Raw genomic sequence first — 20,333 nt, 5'->3', positions numbered from 1 at the left:
GTTTGGGCACAAATGGGGGATTATTAATAAGACGCAAGACGGTTTGGGCACAAATGGGGGATTATTAATAAGACGCAAGACGGTTTGGGCACAAATGGGGGATTATTAATAAGACGCAAGACGGTTTGGGCACAAATGGGGGATTATTAATAAGACGCAACACGGTTTGGGCACAAATGGGGGATTATTAAGACGCAACACGGTTTGGGCACAAATAGGCGATTATTAATAAGACGCAACACGGTTTGGGCACAAATGGGGGATTATTAATAAGACGCAACACAGTTTGGGCACAAATGGGGGATTATTAATAAGACGCAACACAGTTTGGGCACAAATGGGGGATTATTAATAAGACGCAACACGGTTTGGGCACAAATGGGGGATTATTAATAAGACGCAACGCCGTTTGGGCACAAATGGGGGATTATTAATAAGACGCAACACAGTTTGGGCACAAATGGGGGATTATTAATAAGACGCAACACGGTTTGGGCACAAATGGGGGATTATTAATAAGACGCAACACGGTTTGGGCACAAATGGGGGATTATTAATAAGACGCAACACGGTTTGGGCACAAATAGGCGATTATTAATAAGACGCAACACGGTTTGGGCACAAATGGGGGATTATTAATAAGACGCAACAAGGTTTGGGCACAAATGGGGGATCATTAATACGACTCAACACAGTTTGGGCACAAATGAGGGATCATTAATAAGACAACATTGTTTGGGCACAAATGGGGGATTATTTATAGGACGCAACATTGGGCACAAATGGGGGATTATTAATATGATGCAACGTGGTTTGGGCACAAATGGGGGATTATTAATACGACACAATGCGGGTTGGGCACAAGAAGGTCAGCTAGTTTGGGGGTGCAGAGCAGGAGTTTCCTCACTCACTGTAGGGTGACGCACCTCTAAGCTCAGATGATACAGTGATAGCCCCACTTGTATGTACCATGTATGTAACGGTTTGCCCATACTACATAGCCAGCCGCTGGGTTCCCCCAACTGCCCCAATCTGGTCTAAGCAGGTTCTGGGAATGGTTAGCAGAGGATTCTGGGAGCTTGAGGTCTCGGTTCCATGCAGACACTACGAAACTGACTATTAAACTCAATATTTGGAAAAGAATTACGGCTGCGTTAGAGTTTATTTTGGTCCAGTCGGTCCCACCAATGTCCGGAGCCCAGGACAGGAAAAGTAAATATTTGTCTGTACCCAAAATATATTCCCAAATTAGTGCAGGAATCTGTCAGTGACCAGCGCTACCGAGGCCCAATGACTCAGGAAAATATCATAATTGTATGTGAGCGGTGCCATTTGTGCGGCACACGTACCCCCCGCTAATAGGGATGCTGGGAACCTGATTCGATGATGAATCGGGAACAGACGTGGCAGGAAAATGCCCAAAGCAGCAGTAACGGCCCCACAGCAGGCAGAACCCTCCCCCTGGCAATGCCCACCTTCTGGCTGCCACCGAGCTCACCCAGGCCTAAGGCTACCAAGTGAGATACAGGCCCGAGCCTTCACTAATGTTCCACAGGCCCAGGAATCCAGTAAGGCCCCCGGTGTGCCCCAGGTCTAAAGTGCCAGTAAGGCCCTCAGTCTAAAGTGCCACTAAGGCCCCCGGTGTGCCCCAGGTCTAAAGTGCCACTAAGGCAGCCCGTGTGCCCCAGGTCTAAAGTGCCACTAAGGCCCCCGGTGTGCCCCAGGTCTAAAGTGCCACTAAGGCAGCCAGTGTGCCCCAGGTCTAAAGTGCCACTAAGGCAGCCGGTGTGCCCCAGGTCTAAAGTGCCACTAAGGCAGCCGGTGTGCCCCAGGTCTAAAGTGCCACTAAGGCAGCCGGTGTGCCCCAGATCTAAAGTGCCACTAAGGCAGCCGGTGTGCCCCAGGTCTAAAGTGCCACTAAGGCAGCCGGTGTGCCCCAGATCTAAAGTGCCACTAAGGCAGCCGGTGTGCCCCAGGTCTAAAGTGCCACTAAGGCAGCCAGTGTGCCCCAGGTCTAAAGTGCCACTAAGGCAGCCGGTGTGCCCCAGGTTTAAAGTGCCACTAAGGCAGCCGGTGTGCCCCAGGTCTAAAGTGCCACTAAGGCAGCCAGTGTGCCCCAGGTTTAAAGTGCCACTAAGGCAGCTGGTGTGCCCCAGGTCTAACGTGCCACTAAGGCCCCCAGTGTGCCCCAGGTCTAAAGTGCCAGTAAGGCCCTCAGTCTAAAGTGCCACTAAGGCCCCCGGTGTGCACCAGGTCTAAAGTGCCACTAAGGCAGCCGGTGTGCCCCAGGTCTAAAGTGCCACTAAGGCAGCCTGTGTGCCCCAGGTCTAAAGTGCCACTAAGGCAGCTGGTGTGCCCCAGGTCTAAAGTGCCACTAAGGCCCCCGGTGTGCCCCAGGTCTAAAGTGCCAGTAAGGCCCTCAGTCTAAAGTGCCACTAAGGCCCCCGGTGTGCCCCAGGTCTAAAGTGCCACTAAGGCCCCCGGTCTAAAGTGCCACTAAGGCCCCCGGTGTGCCCCAGGTCTAAAGTGCCACTAAGGCCCCCGGTGTGCCCCAGGTCTAAAGTGCCACTAAGGCCCCCGGTGTGCCCCAGTTCTAAAGTGCCACTAAGGCAGCCCGTGTGCCCCAGGTCTAAAGTGCCACTAAGGCAGCCCGTGTGCCTCAGATCTAAAGTGCCACTAAGGCAGCCCGTGTGCCCCAGGTCTAAGGATGGCATATGGCAGACCTAGGGTTCCACTAATGCCCAGGCACAGGGCCAAGCCCCCACTAACAGAAGATAAGGAAGACAGAAGGAAGCTGCAAGATATTGCACCCGTCCCCCCCATTTCAGGGGGCCACAGAGAAGTACTATGGGTGCCTATGCTGACAGATACGCGGGGTCAGTGCCAGGGAAAGTGAGTGAGTGCCGTCTGTATTTCCCAATGATGCTGGAACTTCCAGTAGAGTTAAACTGCTCCAGCTGTGAGGGGGGAGCAGGTGGGGGCTGTGGGGGTCCCTGGTGTCTGTCTGGGGCGGGAGGAAGCCAGCTCACCTCTGGAACACTTCACTCTCTCCTCATCTCCCCCCTTCCCCATGGGACAATAACTTCTCCCCCCACTTCCCTTCTTCCTGAGCCCTAGGATCACTTTACAAGGAGCCGGCTTACCTCCCCCCCCCCAGCCCCCCCCCAAAAGTACAAGACTGCCGCCCCCGCTGCAGGTGACTCTTTAACCCCTTTCATGCCGAGGGAGAAATTGCAGAATTGTTTGTTTATATGCAAATAGATTCACATGGATATGGCAGGTAAGGGGTTACAGGGTGGCCTCTATACAGGGACACAAGGTCACAGCAGGGAAGGGGTTACAGACAGGCACCCAAGATCACAGCAGGGAAGGGGTTACAGACAGGCACCCAAGGTCACAGCAGGGAAGGGGTTACAGACAGGCACCCAAGGTTACAGCAGGGAAGGGGTTACTACAGGCACAAGGCCATGGCAGGGAAGGGGTTACAGGGTGGCCCCAGCGGTGCAGGACTGTTTACACATGAAGGAAGTGATTTTATAGGTGTCTGGAATTTCTGCCCCCGATAAGGGACAGGGGAAATTCGTGATCTAATCCTTGGGATACAGTCCTGGTGGGGGGGTGCAGAAGGGGGGCAGCAGTAGGATAGTTCCTGAACCCAGACAGTGTGAATGTCTGTGCTACCAGGATATGAGCAGGTGCACTGCGCTGTTTAGCCCCCCCTCCCTCCGTCCCACAGAGGCAAAGTACTGTCTGTGCCAGTGCCACGCACCATCAGCCCCTTGCACTATATAGTGACCCAGCCCCACGGCCCTGTGCCACCAGTACATACCACAAGCCCAGACTGGCAGCCACGGCAGCTGTAAGGTGCCACAAACAGTCACTATTTATTGGGCTGGGGGGGGGCTGTTTGTGCCTCTGGGTACTGGGAATGCCAGGGGGGGCTGTAAGGTGCCACAGACAGTCACTATTTATTGGGCTGGGGGGGGCTGTTTGTGCCTCTGGGTACTGGGAATGCCGGGGGGGCTGTAAGGTGCCACAGACAGTCACTATTTATTGGGCTGGGGGGGGCTGTTTGTGCCTCTGGGTACTGGGAATGCCGGGGGGGCTGTAAGGTGCCACAGACAGTCACTATTTATTGGGCTGGGGGGGGCTGTTTGTGCCTCTGGGTACTGGGAATGCCAGGGGGGCTGTAAGGTGCCACAGACAGTCACTATTTATTGGGCTGGGGGGGGCTGTTTGTGCCTCTGGGTACTGGGAATGCCAGGGGGGCTGTAAGGTGCCACAGACAGGAGGCGCCACATTCCCAGTGAGCCCTACTGAGCTGCAATGTACAACTGCAACTTGCACAAAGCTTCTGTATAACTGGAGAGGGAGGAGTCTCGCTGGGTACACGCACATATATGTGCCAGTCTATGCAAGATACGGTGTGAGACTGCTGTGCCCGGGTACCAACAGCCCTGGCAAATATGCTCAGGAGAGTAACTGCCACCCACAGGCCCCGCCTGGCAGCCGCTCCGGAATGTGCCAGTACAGACTGCCAGCCCGGGCCCCTACATACAGCTCGGCGCTGGGCCCCCATAGGATCCCGGTACCAGCGACCCCCTCGCAGGAGGCCCAATCCCAGCAGTGAGTGTGAGCGCACAGGGTGTGCAGCCCAGAATAGAGCGGTGAGCTCATTGTGCCGCGGTGCCAGAGGGAGTGGGTTTGGCAGGGCCGATGCCCAAATACCTGCACCATGAGGCCAGCTGGACCTTACTGCAGCTCTGCACTTGTCTAACGTTACCGCTCATTTAAAGAGCCGGCACCAGTAGGCGCCGGGGGCCAAGGGACACTTGGGAGTCTCCCAGCATCCCCAACCGGCCACAAATGTCTTGGCTTCCGCAGCCCCATACAGTAACCATTCATACACGGGCGCCACGGGCCACTGGCATCAGGGAGGGGCTACTTCCATATAACACAGAAATGTCTGACTGCCCAGCAACTGCATATAGAATATTTTACTCTCTGGTGTTACTGGCCCTTTAAAAATAATGGTGATATGGCAGTGAGTGGGAGGGACTATAGCAGGGAATGCTGGGATTATGGGGGCACAACAGTGATATGGCAGTGAGTGGGCGGGGCTATAGCAGGGAATGCTGGGATTATGGGGGCACAACAGTGATATGGCAGTGAGTGGGAGGGACTATAGTAAAGAATGCTGGGATTATGGGGGTACAACAGTGATATGGCAGTGAGTGGGAGGGACTATAGCAGGGAATGCTGGGATTATGGGGGCACAACAGTGATATGGCAGTGAGTGGGAGGGACTATAGCAGGGAATGCTGGGATTATGGGGGCACAACAGTGATATGGCAGTGAGTGGGAGGGACTATAGCAGGGAATGCTGGGATTATGGGGGCACAACAGTGATATGGCAGTGAGTGGGAGGGACTATAGTAGAGAATGCTGGGATTATGGGGGTACAACAGTGATATGGCAGTGAGTGGGAGGGACTATAGTAGGGAATGCTGGGATTATGGGGGCACAACAGTGATATGGCAGTGAGTGGGAGGGACTATAGTAGGGAATGCTGGGATTATGGGGGCACAACAGTGATATGGCAGTGAGTGGGAGGGACTATAGTTGGGAATGCTGGGATTATGGGGGTACAACAGTGATATGGCAGTGTGTGGGAGGGACTATAGTAGGGAATGCTGGGATTATAGGGGTACAACAGTGATATGGCAGCGAGTGGGAGGGACTATAGCAGGGAATGCTGGGATTATGGGGGCACAACAGTGATATGGCAGTGAGTGGGCGGGGCTATAGCAGGGAATGCTGGGATTATGGGGGCACAACAGTGATATGGCAGTGAGTGGGAGGGACTATAGCAGGGAATGCTGGGATTATAGGAGGTACAACAGTGATATGGCAGTGAGTGGGCGGGGCTATAGCAGGGAATGCTGGGATTATGGGGGCACAACAGTGATATGGCAGTGAGTGGGAGGGACTATAGTAGGGAATGCTGGGATTATGGGGGCACAACAGTGATATGGCAGTGAGTGGGAGGGACTATAGTAGGGAATGCTGGGATTATGGGGGTACAACAGTGATATGGCAGTGAGTGGGAGGGACTATAGTAGGGAATGCTGGGATTATGGGGGTACAACAGTGATATGGCAGTGAGTGGGAGGGACTATAGTAGGGAATGCTGGGATTATGGGGGTACAACAGTGATATGGCAGTGAGTGGGAGGGACTATAGTAGGGAATGCTGGGATTATGGGGGCACAACAGTGATATGGCAGTGAGTGGGAGGGACTATAGTAGGGAATGCTGGGATTATAGGGGCACAACAGTGATATGGCAGTGAGTGGGAGGGACTATAGTAGGGAATGCTGGGATTATGGGGGCACAACAGTGATATGGCAGTGAGTGGGAGGGACTATAGCAGGGAATGCTGGGATTATGGGGGCACAACAGTGATATGGCAGTGAGTGGGAGGGACTATAGCAGGGAATGCTGGGATTATGGGGGCACATTAGCCAGACAGCAGAGGGCGGGTGGTATTAGAGATGTAAATACTGGTCTTACAGGGGGTTAATACATTAAGTAGAGAGAAGTCACACACAGAAGGGATTACACACAGGCCTGTGCTCAGTAGCCGGATGGAGGGAGGCAAAGCCCCACCTGACTAGCTGGGGGCAAGCCTGACAGCAATGCCAATGGTCATGCAAGAGTTAAAAAATTGAAGAGGCCGAAGCAGTGTCAGGCCAGAATCCCATCCAATTTTATAAGGAGCACAAAGGGGGGTGGTGGGATGGAAGAGGCTGCCAAGTACAGGGGGGGCACCGCACAACGAGCAGCTACTGAACCGCTCCCCCCCCTCTCTCTCTGGGGCCAGGGTCAGACACTGGGGGAAGGAGGGGTGCGGGGGAGAGCGTGTGTGTTACAGGGGGGGGGGGCGCGGGCAGTTCCGACTGCCCAGAGTCTCATTCATTACCTGGAGCAGCTGCAAAACTCATTTTGTGCTCACTAAATGCTTCTCCTAATAGGGGACAGGGGGGAGAGGCAAGAGAGACTCCTGCAACTAAACCCCAAATTCTGCCAAACCTTCCCCACAAATACCCCCCCCTCCACAGGGCAGAACCTGGGGTAACAACCCAAGTCCCACAGAACTGCCAACCCAAGTACCATAAGGTCCAAACGAGACCCAAACGTACAAACACAGCATCAATATCCCCTAAGGAAAGGCGGAAAAATCTACATTTCAAAGACCTTATTCATTTTTGTATTTGCATCATAAATTGCAAGAAAACAAGGAATAGGTTGCACTCCTTCTTATAGTAAAACTGTCCATTATTCTGCCACTAAAAACATTACAGATGGCGGCAGGGTCCAAAAGCTATCTGTATAACAGAGCAATCTGTCACAGTGGCACAGATCCTATCTGATCCCCCCCCATTGTAAGCAGCAGTCCTGCCCTGCTTTATGGCTGAGATTCTAGCTATCTGTATAACAGAGCAATCTGTCACAGTGGCACAGATCCTATCTGATCCCCCCATTGTAAGCAGCAGTCCTGCCCGCTTTATGGCTGACAGTGGCACAGATCCTATCTGATCCCCCCCATTGTAAGCAGCAGTCCTGCCCTGCTTTATGGCTGAGATTCTAGCTATCTGTATAACAGAGCATTCTGTCACAGTGGCACAGATCCTATCTGATCCCCCCATTGTAAGCAGCAGGCAGTCCTGCCCCTGCTTTATGGCTGAGATTCTAGCTATCTGTATAACAGAGCAATCTGTCACAGTGGCACAGATCCTATCTGATCCCCCCCCCATTGTAAGCAGCAGTCCTGCCCTGCTTTATGGCTGAGATTCTAGCTATCTGTATAACAGAGCAATCTGTCACAGTGGCACAGATCCTATCTGATCCCCCCATTGTAAGCAGCAGTCCTGCCCTGCTTTATGGCTGAGATTCTAGCTATCTGTATAACAGAGCATTCTGTCACAGTGGCACAGATCCTATCTGATCCCCCCCCATTGTAAGCAGCAGTCCTGCCCTGCTTTATGGCTGACATTCTAGCTATCTGTATAACAGAGCAATCTGTCACAGTGGCACAGATCCTATCTGATCCCCCCATTGTAAGCAGCAGTCCTGCCCTGCTTTATGGCTGAGATTCTAGCTATCTGTATAACAGAGCATTCTGTCACAGTGGCACAGATCCTATCTGATACCCCCATTGTAAGCAGCAGTCCTGCCCTGCTTTATGGCTGAGATTCTAGCTATCTGTATAACAGAGCATTCTGTCACAGTGGCACAGATCCTATCTGATCCCCCCATTGTAAGCAGCAGTCCTGCCCTGCTTTATGGCTGAGATTCTAGCTATCTGTATAACAGAGCATTCTGTCACAGTGGCACAGATCCTATCTGATCCCCCCATTGTAAGCAGCAGTCCTGCCCTGCTTTATGGCTGAGATTCTAGCTATCTGTATAACAGAGCATTCTGTCACAGTGGCACAGATCCTATCTGATCCCCCCATTGTAAGCAGCAGTCCTGCCCTGCTTTATGGCTGAGATTCTAGCTATCTGTATAACAGAGCAATCTGTCACAGTGGCACAGATCCTATCTGATCCCCCCATTGTAAGCAGCAGTCCTGCCCTGCTTTATGGCTGAGATTCTAGCTATCTGTATAACAGAGCAATCTGTCACAGTGGCGCAGATCCTATCTGATCCCCCCATTGTAAGCAGCAGTCCTGCCCTGCTTTATGGCTGAGATTCTAGCTATCTGTATAACAGAGCATTCTGTCACAGTGGCACAGACCCTATCCCCCCCATTGTAAGCAGCAGTCCTGCCCTGCTTTATGGCTGAGATTCTAGCTATCTGTGTAACAGAGCATTCTGTCACAGTGGCACAGATCCTATCTGATCCCCCCATTGTAAGCAGCAGTCCTGCCCTGCTTTATAGCTGAGATTCTAGCTATCTGTATAACAGAGCATTCTGTCACAGTGGCACAGATCCTATCTGATCCCCCCATTGTAAGCAGCAGTCCTGCCCTGCTTTATGGCTGAGATTCTAGCTATCTGTATAACAGAGCATTCTGTCACAGTGGCACAGATCCTATCTGATCCCCCCATTGTAAGCAGCAGTCCTGCCCTGCTTTATGGCTGAGATTCTAGCTATCTGTATAACAGAGCATTCTGTCACAGTGGCACAGATCCTATCTGATCCCCCCCATTGTAAGCAGCAGTCCTGCCCTGCTTTATGGCTGAGATTCTAGCTATCACTAAGCTTTGTGAAAAAGAAATAGCCAGGTAAAATATTTGACTCCCTTTAAATTGTAAGCACCGTGTAACTCACTGACAAAGATAAGGATTCACTGAATCCACTGAGAAAATAGGTACAATCTATTTATTTATATCTATGATATCAAACATCATTAAGGATAGAGCAGGATAAAAACAACAACAAGTCCCTGGACAGGCCCAGCCCTCACTAGGCACCACCCTCGGCGGCTGAGAGAAGAGACTGATGCATGGAGGTTATTGTTTCAGTAGCCCTAAAGGTTGCCCCCACCTCCCAGCTGTAAGGATTTTGGACTTAATGTGAACAGGTTAACAATGACAAATTTAGGGAACCAAAGTCATAATTTGATATTGAATAAACCCAATAGGGCTGTTCTGCCCCAATAAGGGGTAATTATATCTTAGTTGGGATCAAGTACAGGTACTGTTTTATTATTACAGAGAAAAGGGAATCATTTAACCATTAAATAAACCCAATAGGGCTGTTCTGCCCCAATAAGGGGTAATTATAGTTACATAGGGTTGAAAAAAAGGCCAGTGTCCATCAAGTTCAACCCATCCAAGTAAACCCAGCACACCTAACCCACACCTACCAATCTATACACTCACATACATAAACTATATATATACAACCACTAGTACTAACTGTAGATATTAGTATCACAATAGCCTTGGATATTCTGATTGTTCAAGAACTCATCCAGGCCCCTCTTTAAGGCATTAACAGAATCTGCCATTACCCCATCTCTAGGGGCATTCCCCAACCTCACTGCCCTCACCGTGAGGAACCCCCTACCCAACATCCCCCGGCAGGGTATTCCCCAACCCCCTCACTGCCCTCACCGTGAGGAACCCCCTACCCAACACCCCCCGGCAGGGCATTCCCCAACCCCCTCACTGCCCTCACCGTGAGGAACCCCCCAACTGCCTATAATCCCCTCTAATGTACTTGTACAGAGTAATCATGTCCCCTCGCAAGCGCCTCTTTTCCAGAGAAAACAACCCCAACCCTGACAGTCTCACCTCATAGTTTAAATCTTCCATCCCCTTAACCAGTTTAGTTGCAGTCTCTGCACTCTCTCCAGCTCATTAATATCCTTCTTAAGGACTGGAGCCCAAAACTGCACTGCATACTCACTGTAACTGCCCCCCATACTTACTGTTACTGCCCCCCATACTCACTGTAACTGCCCCCCATACTCACTGTTACTGCCCCCACACTCACTGTTACTGCCCCCATACTCACTGTTACTGCCCCCCATACTCACTGTTACTGCCCCCCATACTCACTGTTACTGCCCCCCCATACTCACTGTTACTGCCCCCCCACACTCACAGTCACTGCCCCCCCATACTCACTGTTACTGCCCCCCCATACTCACTGTTACTGCCCCCCATACTCAAGGTGAGGCCTTACCAGGGACCTATAAAGGGGCAAAATTATGTCTCATCCCTTGAGTCAATGCCCTGTTTATACAAGACAGCACTTTATTTGCTTTAGTAGCCACAGAATGACACTGCCTGGAATTAGACAACGTGTGATCTACAAAACCCCCAGATCCTTCTCCATTAAGGATCCCCCCAACTCACTCCCATTCAGTAGATAGTTCGCGTTTATATTATTCCTACCAAAATGCATAACTTTGCACTTATCAACTTTGAACCTCATTTTCCAGTTTGCTGCCCAGTTTTCTAATTTTGTCAAATCTCTCTGCAAAGCGGCACATCCTGCATGGAACTTATAGTTTTGCACAATTTTGTGTCATCAGCAAAAATAGAAACAGTACTGTCTATGCCCCCCCCCAGGGCATTAATAAACAAGTTAAAAAGCAAAGGACCAAGGACTGACCCCTGCGGTACTCCACTAACCACACTGGCCCAATTAGAAAATTTTCCATTTACCACCACTTTCTGTAATCTATCCTTCAGCCAGTTCTCTATCCAATTACAAATATTATGTTCTAGGCCAATATTCCTTAATTTGATCATTAACCTTCTGTGAGGTACAGTATCAAACACTTTAGCAAAGTCCAAGTAGATGACATCCACTGCCATTCCAGCATCAAGGTTCCTACTCACCTCCTCATAAAAGGCAACTAAATTAGTCTGGCAAGATCTGTTACCCGTAAAACCATGCTGGCACAAACTAATAGTATTGTGAACTGCAATGTATTCAAGTACCCTATCCCTTATTACCCCTTCAAAAAATTTTCCTACTACTGATGTCAGACTAACAGGCCTATAGTTTTCAGGCTGAGAACGGGATCCCTTTTTAAATAATGGCACCACATTAGCAATCCGCCAGTCTCTCGGCACCATGCCAGACCTCAATGAATCCTGAAAAATTAAGTGAAGAGGTTTGGCAATCACAGCGCTCAGCTCATTTAATACCCTGGGATGAATCCCATCCGGCCCTGGACCTTTGTTTCCCTTTACATGTTCAAGTCTCTTTTGAATTTCTTCCCGAGTGACCCACGCGTCAGTAGCTAAATTACTAGAACTGGGTATATTAAAAGGGAAGCCTTCATTATCTGGCTCCTCAGATGTATAGACAGATGAAAAATAAGTTCAAAATTTCAGCTTTTTCCCCGTTCTCATCAACCAACGTACCCCCCCGTGATAATAAGGTTCACATAATTAAAAATAAATTTGGATTCTTTTTACTCCTAGCTGCAATATCCCTTTCCATCTCTATTTTAGCTGCCTGATAGCTTTTTTGCTGCTTTATTTGCCCCCCTGTACCTGATGAAAGCCCCAGCTGTCCCAGCTAACTTGAATGCCCTAAAAGCAGGTTTTTTCTTACCAACCTCGACACAAACACTTTTATTCAGCCATAAGGGTTTTGCTTTGCGATGCCTCTCCTTGCTTACAAGGGGAATATACTGTTGTGTATACCTACAAAGCAATGTTATAAAGATGTTCCATTTTCCTTCTGTGCCTAACCCCATGAAAAGCCTTTCCCAGTTGACACATTGCAGAGATGCCCTTATACTGGCAAAGTCTGCACGTCTAAAATTGAGCGTTTTAGTTCCTCCCTTATAGAGCTGTCTCTGCAGCATTATCTCAAAGGGACCATGTTGGGATCACTGTTCCCCAAATGCCCCCCCCCCCCCACAAATGTTAGAGATGAGTTCATTATTATTAGAAATCACCAGGTCCAAAATAGAGTCATTCCTAGTGGGTTCTTGAACCCCCTGAAATAAAAAGTTGTCATTTAGCATATTTACAAACCTACTAGCTGTTTCTGACTTAGCCCCCCCATTACTCCAGTCAATGTCCGGATAATTAAAGTCCCCCATAATAACAACTTGACCCAGTTGTGAAGCCTCCTCCATTTGCAACAATAGCTGGGCCTCATCCACATCTATACAGGGTGGTTTATAGCATACACCAATGATCATTTTCTTTGTGACCTTCAGCCCTACTGAAATTTCTACCCAAAGAGATTCACATCATTATATCTTAGTTGGGATCAAGTACAGGTACTGTTTTATTATTACAGAGAAAAGGGAATCATTTAACCATTAAATAAACCCAATAGGGCTGTTCTGCCCCAATAAGGGGTAATTATATCTTAGTTGGGATCAAGTACAGGTACTGTTTTATTATTACAGAGAAAAGGGAATCATTTAACCATTAAATAAACCCAATAGGGCTGTTCTGCCCCCAATAAGGGGAAATTATATCTTAGTTGGGATCAAGTACAGGTACTGTTTTATTATTACAGAGAAAAGGGAATCATTTAACCATTAAATAAACCCAATAGGGCTGTTCTGCCCCCAATAAGGGGTAATTATATCTTAGTTGGGATCAAGTACAGGTACTGTTTTATTATTACAGAGAAAAAGGAAATCATTTTTCTAAAATTTAATTATTTGATTAAAATGGAGTCCATAAGAGACGGCCTTTGCGTAATTCAGAACTTTCTGGATAATGGGCTCCGGATAACAGGTACCATACCGGTATTTCACTACTTGTTCAGCAACTCTCCAGTTTGGAATTTTAACAGTTATCTGGTTTCTTGGGTTCAAACTACCTTAGCAACCAGGAAGTGGCTTGAATGAGAGACTGAAAAGTCAGTCATAAAAATCAACAATAAAACTGGAGCTTTACAGAGCAATAGGTTTTGGCTGCTGGGGTCAGTGACCCCCATGTGAAAGCTGGAAAGAGCCAGAAGAAGGCAAATAATTAAAAAACTATAAAAAAATAAATAATGAAGATCCATTGAAAAGTTGCTAAGAATAGGTCATTCTATAACATTTTCATTTCAATTTATTTATTTTTTTCAGTTTTTGAATTATTTGTTTTTCTCTTCAGCCTCTTTCCAGCTTTCAAACAGGGGTCACTGACCCCAGCGGCCCCCAAATATTTCTCTGTGGGGCTACATTTATGTTATTATTGTTCATTTGTATTACTTACCTTTCTGTTCAAAGATGAACTAAACCATTAAATCATTGCATCTATCTGATTATATATAAAGGTGCCCATACGTCTTAAGAAGTAGTGGGCACAGGGCAAGGCCTCTACAAGTAATTCCTTCTATGGCAAAAGCAAATGTACAGGCTGCCATCTTGTACTTATTGCCCGGGACTGGGGGTGTCAGGAAATTGTTGTAGCTCAAAAAGGGATTGGTCATGCCTGCAAATCTGAACTTTTTCAGCAAACCATGACAGCAGGGGGATCAGCTGGGCTATTAAAGGGGGTGTTCACCTTTAAACTAACTTTTAGTATGATGTAGAGAGTGCTATTCTGGGACAATTTGCAATTGGTCTTCGTTTTTTTATTATTTGCAGTTTTTGAATTATTGAGCTCAGCAGCTCTCCAATTTGGAATTTAAGCAGCTGTCTGGTTGCTAGGGTTCAATTTAACGGAGCAACCAGTGGTTTGAAAGAGACAGGGGAATATGGATAGAAGAGGGCATAAATAGAAAGATAAATATGAAAAACAGTATTAACAATAAAACTGGAGCCTCACAGAGCGGCAGTTTCTTGGCTGCCGGGTCAGTGACCCCCATTTGAAAGCTGGAAAGGGTGAGGGGGAGAAGACAAATAATTAAAAAAAAATATAAAAAATGAAGACCAATTGAAAAGTTGCCAAGAATAGACCATTATATAGCATACTAAGCCTTAACCTCAAGGTGAACCCACTCCTTTAAAGGGACGGGGCAGGCTTGGTTAAGGCCAATCCTTGCTGACACTGCTGGGCCTATCTGAACACCGGTCCCGAGAGACCATGGGTTGCTAGGTTTGTTAGGGGCATAGGTTTCCACGCTGCAGGGCTGGTGAATAAGCGCACTGCATGGCTGTTTTCTACCTGACTCTAGTACAGTAAATGCAAAACTTGAGAGACAGGATTTCTATCCTAAGCTTTTTGGCATTAGTTCTCTGTAGAGAGATACCATAAAACTATGGCATATACGGATTCCCCTGTACTAAGCACAATTCAGCAGGAACAGCCCCCTAAGTTTGCTCATAGCCTGTACAGAGAGATACCATAAAACTATGGCACATAGGGATTCCCCTGTACTAAGCACAATTCAGCAGGAACAGCCCCCTAAGTTTGCTCATAGCCTGTACAGAGAGATACCATAAAACTATGGCACATAGGGATTCCCCTGTACTAAGCACAATTCAGCAGGAACAGCCCCCTAAGTTTGCTCATAGCCTGTACAGAGAGCTACCATAAAACTATGGCACATAGGGATTCCCCTGTACCAAGCACAATTCAGCAGGAACAGCCCCCTAAGTTTGCTCATAGCCTGTACAGAGAGATACCATAAAACTATGGCACATAGGGATTCCCCTGTACTAAGCACAATTCAGCAGGAACAGTCCCCTAAGTTTGCCCATAGCCTGTACAGAGAGATACCATAAAACTATGGCACATAGGGATTCCCCTGTACTAAGCACAATTCAGCAGGAACAGCCCCCTAAGTTTGCCCATAGCCTGTACAGAGAGATACCATAAAACTATGGCACATAGGGATTCCCCTGTACTAAGCACAATTCAGCAGGAACAGCCCCCTAAGTTTGCTCATAGCCTGTACAGAGAGATACCATAAAACTATGGCACATAGGGATTCCCCTGTACTAAGCACAATTCAGCAGGAACAGCTCCCTAAGTTTGCTCATAGCCTGTACATAGAGATACCATAAAACTATGCAGAAGTTAGAAAGATTAGGATTTAGTAGCCCTTTGACAAGTAAGACAAATAATGATTATGGATTTTCCCTATCTATAACTGAGAGCAGTGGAGATATGGGGCACAAACATCCTACAGGTGGAACATAGAAGGGCAACCTGCAAATATTTAACACACATTAGGACTCACCTCCTCATCAGAAGAATCATTCTCATACTCCTTGGCTGCACTGGGCTTGTCCTCCTCAGCTGCCGCAGAATTAGCTTCAGATTTACTGGGCCTGTGCGGAACCTACAACAGAACAGTACCTGGTAAGTAAGTTACCTGCACTACTGCCCCCTGGCACTTTGTTTTATATGTCAGAGGCCAGAGCTGATCTACCAGAGACAGTGATAAGAAGAGGAGACACAGACTCAATTTGTAATAAATATCCAGCTGCACTCTAACAACTATTACACTGACAGGATCAATACAAGTCCCACTCACACCCGGCAGCAATAACAGCGAGAGGTGCGAAAGTAACATTTACTCACAGCAGTGAATACCAGCAGGGTACTGGGCTGTATAGGGAGAGAAATGGGAGTGATGGATGGGCAGTGGGATATACCAGCAGGGTACTGGGCTGTATAGGGAGAGAAATGGGAGTGAGGGATGGGCAGTAGGATACACCAGCAGGGTACTGGGCTGTATAGGGAGAGAAATGAGAGTGAGGGATGGGCAGTAGGATACACCAGCAGGGTACTGGGCTGTATAGGGAGAGAAATGAGAGTGAGGGATGGGCAGTAGGATACACCAGCAGGGTACTGGGCTGTATAGGGAGAGAAATGAGAGTGAGGGATGGGCAGTAGGATACACCAGCAGGGTACTGGGCTGTATAGGGAGAGAAATGAGAGTGAGGGATGGGCAGTAGGATACACCAGCAGGGTACTGGGCTGTATAGGGAGAGAAATGAGAGTGAGGGATGGGCAGTAGGATACACCAGCAGGGTACTGGGCTGTATAAGGAGAGAAATGGGAGTGAGGGATGGGCAGTAGGATACACCAGCAGGGTACTGGGCTGTATAGGGAGAGAAATGGGAGTGAGGGATGGGCAGTAGGATACACCAGCAGGGTACTGGGCTGTATAGGGAGAGAAATGGGAGTGAGGTATGGGCAGTAGGATACACCAGCAGGGTACTGGGCTGTATAGGGAGAGTGAAATGGGAGTGAGGGATGGGCAGTAGGATACACCAGCAGGGTACTGGGCTGTATAGGGAGAGTGAAATGGGAGTGAGGGATGGGCAGTAGGATACATCAGCAGGGTACTGGGCTGTATAGGGAGACAAATGGGAGTGAGGGATGGGCAGTAGGATACATCAGCAGGGTACTGGGCTGTATAGGGAGACAAATGGGAGTGAGGGATGGGCACTATTTGTGTTCTTTTCTTAAATGTCATGGTTTGGTAAATGGATTTCTCTACTTTCCTAGGAGTGTGCTTCTACATTAGTCTAGCAGCAGTCGCAGCCGCTCTCTCCCACTCACTGCTGACGTGTCACCCGTGCGCTCATTTCTTCCCCTTCTGCCCAAAGACAAGCGGCGATAGGGCCTTTTATAAAGTTGCGCCCGTGCGTACGTGACGTCAGTAGGCACGGGTGCAACTTTATAAAAGGGCCTGCCTCAACCGCAACCCCGATCTACACCGGTATGGGGGTATTTGAAAAACTAATATCAGCTTTTTAAAAAAAAAATGGTATTCAGTATATGGCGGTATACCGCCCAGCCCTAAGTAGGATACACCAGCAGGGTACTGAGATGTACTCATAGGTGAGTGATATAACTGGGCAATAGAAATGCCTGTTTGGATGAGCTGGAAGGTGGGAGAGTTGGTGGATGAATCTGCTGTATGGCACAACATGCCGCTCAGTTGAGCAGAGGAGCATAATCAGATGCAGAGCACATAAGCCGCCCTTTCACACAAGTAACGGGGACACTGGCTGCCTGTTGGTTCTGCAGCCTATTTTTGTGTCCATGTGGCCCAGATATTTTGAGAATAAAGCGGTTCCACAAACATTAGGGAACATCAGGGCCGAAAAATAAAACAGGCACCAGATGCTCAACCCAGAGACTGCGCTGCACTCAGGCTGTGGGCGAAAGGAAAGCATCTAATGCGAATTCCAGAGCAGGAAGCTCCGCGTGATTGCAAAGCCAGAGAAGACTTCTTATTTGCCAACTCCACTAGAGTAGAACCACAGAGATGGTGCAGACTGCGGCCTCCACCGGGAGGCGCACTAACAGGCAAAGCAGGGCATGGAACCTGTGCAAGTGACTCTTACTAAAGAGTAAAACAGAAGGGAACTATGGGACATGGTGTCTTCTGCTACCACTGCTGTGTCAAATAGAAGGGAACTATGGGACATGGAGTCTGTCCCTCCCACTGCTGTGTCAAGTCAGAGGGAACTATGGGACATGGTGTCTTCTGCTACCACTGCTGTGTCAAATAGAAGGGAACTATGGGACATGGAGTCTGTCCCTCCCACTGCTGTGTCAAGTCAGAGGGAACTATGGGACATGGTGTCTTCTGCTACCACTGCTGTGTCAAATAGAAGGGAACTATGGGACATGGAGTCTGTCCCTCCCACTGCTGTGTCAAGTCAGAGGGAACTATGGGACATGGTGTCTTCTGCTACCACTGCTGTGTCAAATAGAAGGGAACTATGGGACATGGTGTCTGTCCCTCCCACTGCTGTGTCAAGTCAGAGGGAACTATGGGACATGGTGTCTGTCCCTCCCACTGCTGTGTCAAATAGAAGGGAACTATGGGACATGGAGTCTGTCCCTCCCACTGCTGTGTCAAGTCAGAGGGAACTATGGGACATGGTGTCTTCTGCTACCACTGCTGTGTCAAATAGAAGGGAACTATGGGACATGGTGTCTGTCCCTCCCACTGCTGTGTCAAGTCAGAGGGAACTATGGGACATGGTGTCTGTCCCTCCCACTGCTGTGTCAAGTCAGAGGGAACTATGGGACATGGTGTCTTCTGCTACCACTTCTGTGTCAAATCAAAGGGAACTATGGGACATAGAGTCTGTCCCTCCCACTGCTGTGTCAAATCAAAGGGAACTATGGGACATGGAGTCTGTCCCTCCCACTGCTGTGTCAAATCAAAGGGAACTATGGGACATGGAGTCTGTCCCTCCCACTGCTGTGTCAAATCAAAGGGAACTATGGGACATGGAGTCTGTCCCTCCCACTGCTGTGTCAAATCAAAGGGAACTATGGGACATGGAGTCTGTCCCTCCCACTGCTGTGTGACATAGAAGGGAACTATGGGACATGGAGTCTGTCCCTCCCACTGCTGTGTCAAATCAAAGGGAACTATGGGACATGGAGTCTGTCCCTCCCACTGCTGTGTGACATAGAAGGGAACTATGGGACATGGAGTCTGTCCCTCCCACTGCTGTGTCAAATCAAAGGGAACTATGGGACATAGAGTCTGTCCCTGCCACTTCTGTGTCAAATCAAAGGGAACTATGGGACATGGAGTCTGTCCCTCCCACTGCTGTGTCAAATCAAAGGGAACTATGGGACATGGAGTCTGTCCCTCCCACTGCTGTGTGACATAGAAGGGAACTATGGGACATGGAGTCTGTCCCTCCCACTGCTGTGTCAAATCAAAGGGAACTATGGGACATGGAGTCTGTCCCTCCCACTGCTGTGTCAAATCAAAGGGAACTATGGGACATGGAGTCTGTCCCTCCCACTGCTGTGTGACATAGAAGGGAACTATGGGACATGGAGTCTGTCCCTCCCACTGCTGTGTCAAATCAAAGGGAACTATGGGACATGGAGTCTGTCCCTCCCACTGCTGTGTCAAATCAAAGGGAACTATGGGACATAGAGTCTGTCCCTGCCACTTCTGTGTCAAATCAAAGGGAACTATGGGACATGGAGTCTGTCCCTGCCACTTCTGTGTCAAATCAAAGGGAACTATGGGACATGGAGTCTGTCCCTCCCACTGCTGTGGCAAATCAAAGGGAACTATGGGACATGGAGTCTGTCCCTCCCACTGCTGTGGCAAATCAAAGGGAACTATGGGACATGGAGTCTGTCCCTCCCACTGCTGTGGCAAATCAAAGGGAACTATGGGACATGGAGTCTGTCCCTCCCACTGCTGTGTCAAATCAAAGGGAACTATGGGACATAGAGTCTGTCCCTCCCACTGCTGTGTCAAATCAAAGGGAACTATGGGACATAGAGTCTGTCCCTGCCACTTCTGTGTCAAATCAAAGGGAACTATGGGACATGGAGTCTGTCCCTCCCACTGCTGTGTGACATAGAAGGGAACTATGGGACATGGAGTCTGTCCCTCCCACTGCAGGGCGAAACAGAGAATGGGGGACGTTTGGGACTTTTGCCGGCACTTGAGAGACACAGACAGAAGGGGAATAGGTTCATGGCACATTGTCCACCCAACTCGAAACTATACAGACAGGAGGTGCCATTGTTACTATTATTACCTTTCTGATCTCTTTTGGGGACTTCCCTGGATTTTGTTGTATTTCCTCAGAGCTGTGCTCCTCTTCATCCTCAGTGCTGTCACTTCCAGAATCCTCAAGGCCAGAGTATTGGCTCTCCTCACTGTCACTCTCATCCACAATGTTTCCATCGCTCAAACTCCTGTCTTCCCCAGAGAAGAGAAGCTCCTAGGGCAGAAACATGAAATAAAGTGTAAGAAGAATAACTCCTGCCACTGGGGCCCACAGTCTGACTGTACCCAATATAAAATACAGTACAATATCCCGAATACTACGGAAAGGCATTTTGTTTCTGGTTTCCATAGCCACCATACCTTGTAGGGGGAACCAGTACTTCGTATCTCCCCACTTCTTCAGCCAAGCCCAGTGTCTCACTTATTCCCCCCAGCCAAGGCC

At 48.9% G+C, this 20,333-nt stretch overlaps 1 protein-coding gene across 1 annotated transcript in view; it reads right to left on the bottom strand.

Annotated features, from left to right (window-relative positions):
• bop1 (BOP1 ribosomal biogenesis factor) overlaps positions 1 to 20,333 on the bottom strand; it is a 42,177-nt gene that overhangs the window by 19,849 nt on the left and 1,995 nt on the right. The window contains 2 exon segments of the mRNA NM_001102839.1: positions 15,614 to 15,715; positions 19,920 to 20,105. Of these exon segments, the coding sequence (NP_001096309.1) occupies positions 15,614 to 15,715; positions 19,920 to 20,105 (288 nt within the window).

The sequence above is a fragment of the Xenopus tropicalis genome, chromosome 6 (genome assembly GCF_000004195.4).
Source record: "Xenopus tropicalis strain Nigerian chromosome 6, UCB_Xtro_10.0, whole genome shotgun sequence".
In the NCBI taxonomy this organism is placed as follows: Eukaryota; Metazoa; Chordata; class Amphibia; order Anura; family Pipidae; genus Xenopus; species Xenopus tropicalis.
Note: the sequence above shows the minus strand (reverse complement) of the source record. Positions and strands in the feature narration are given on the sequence as shown.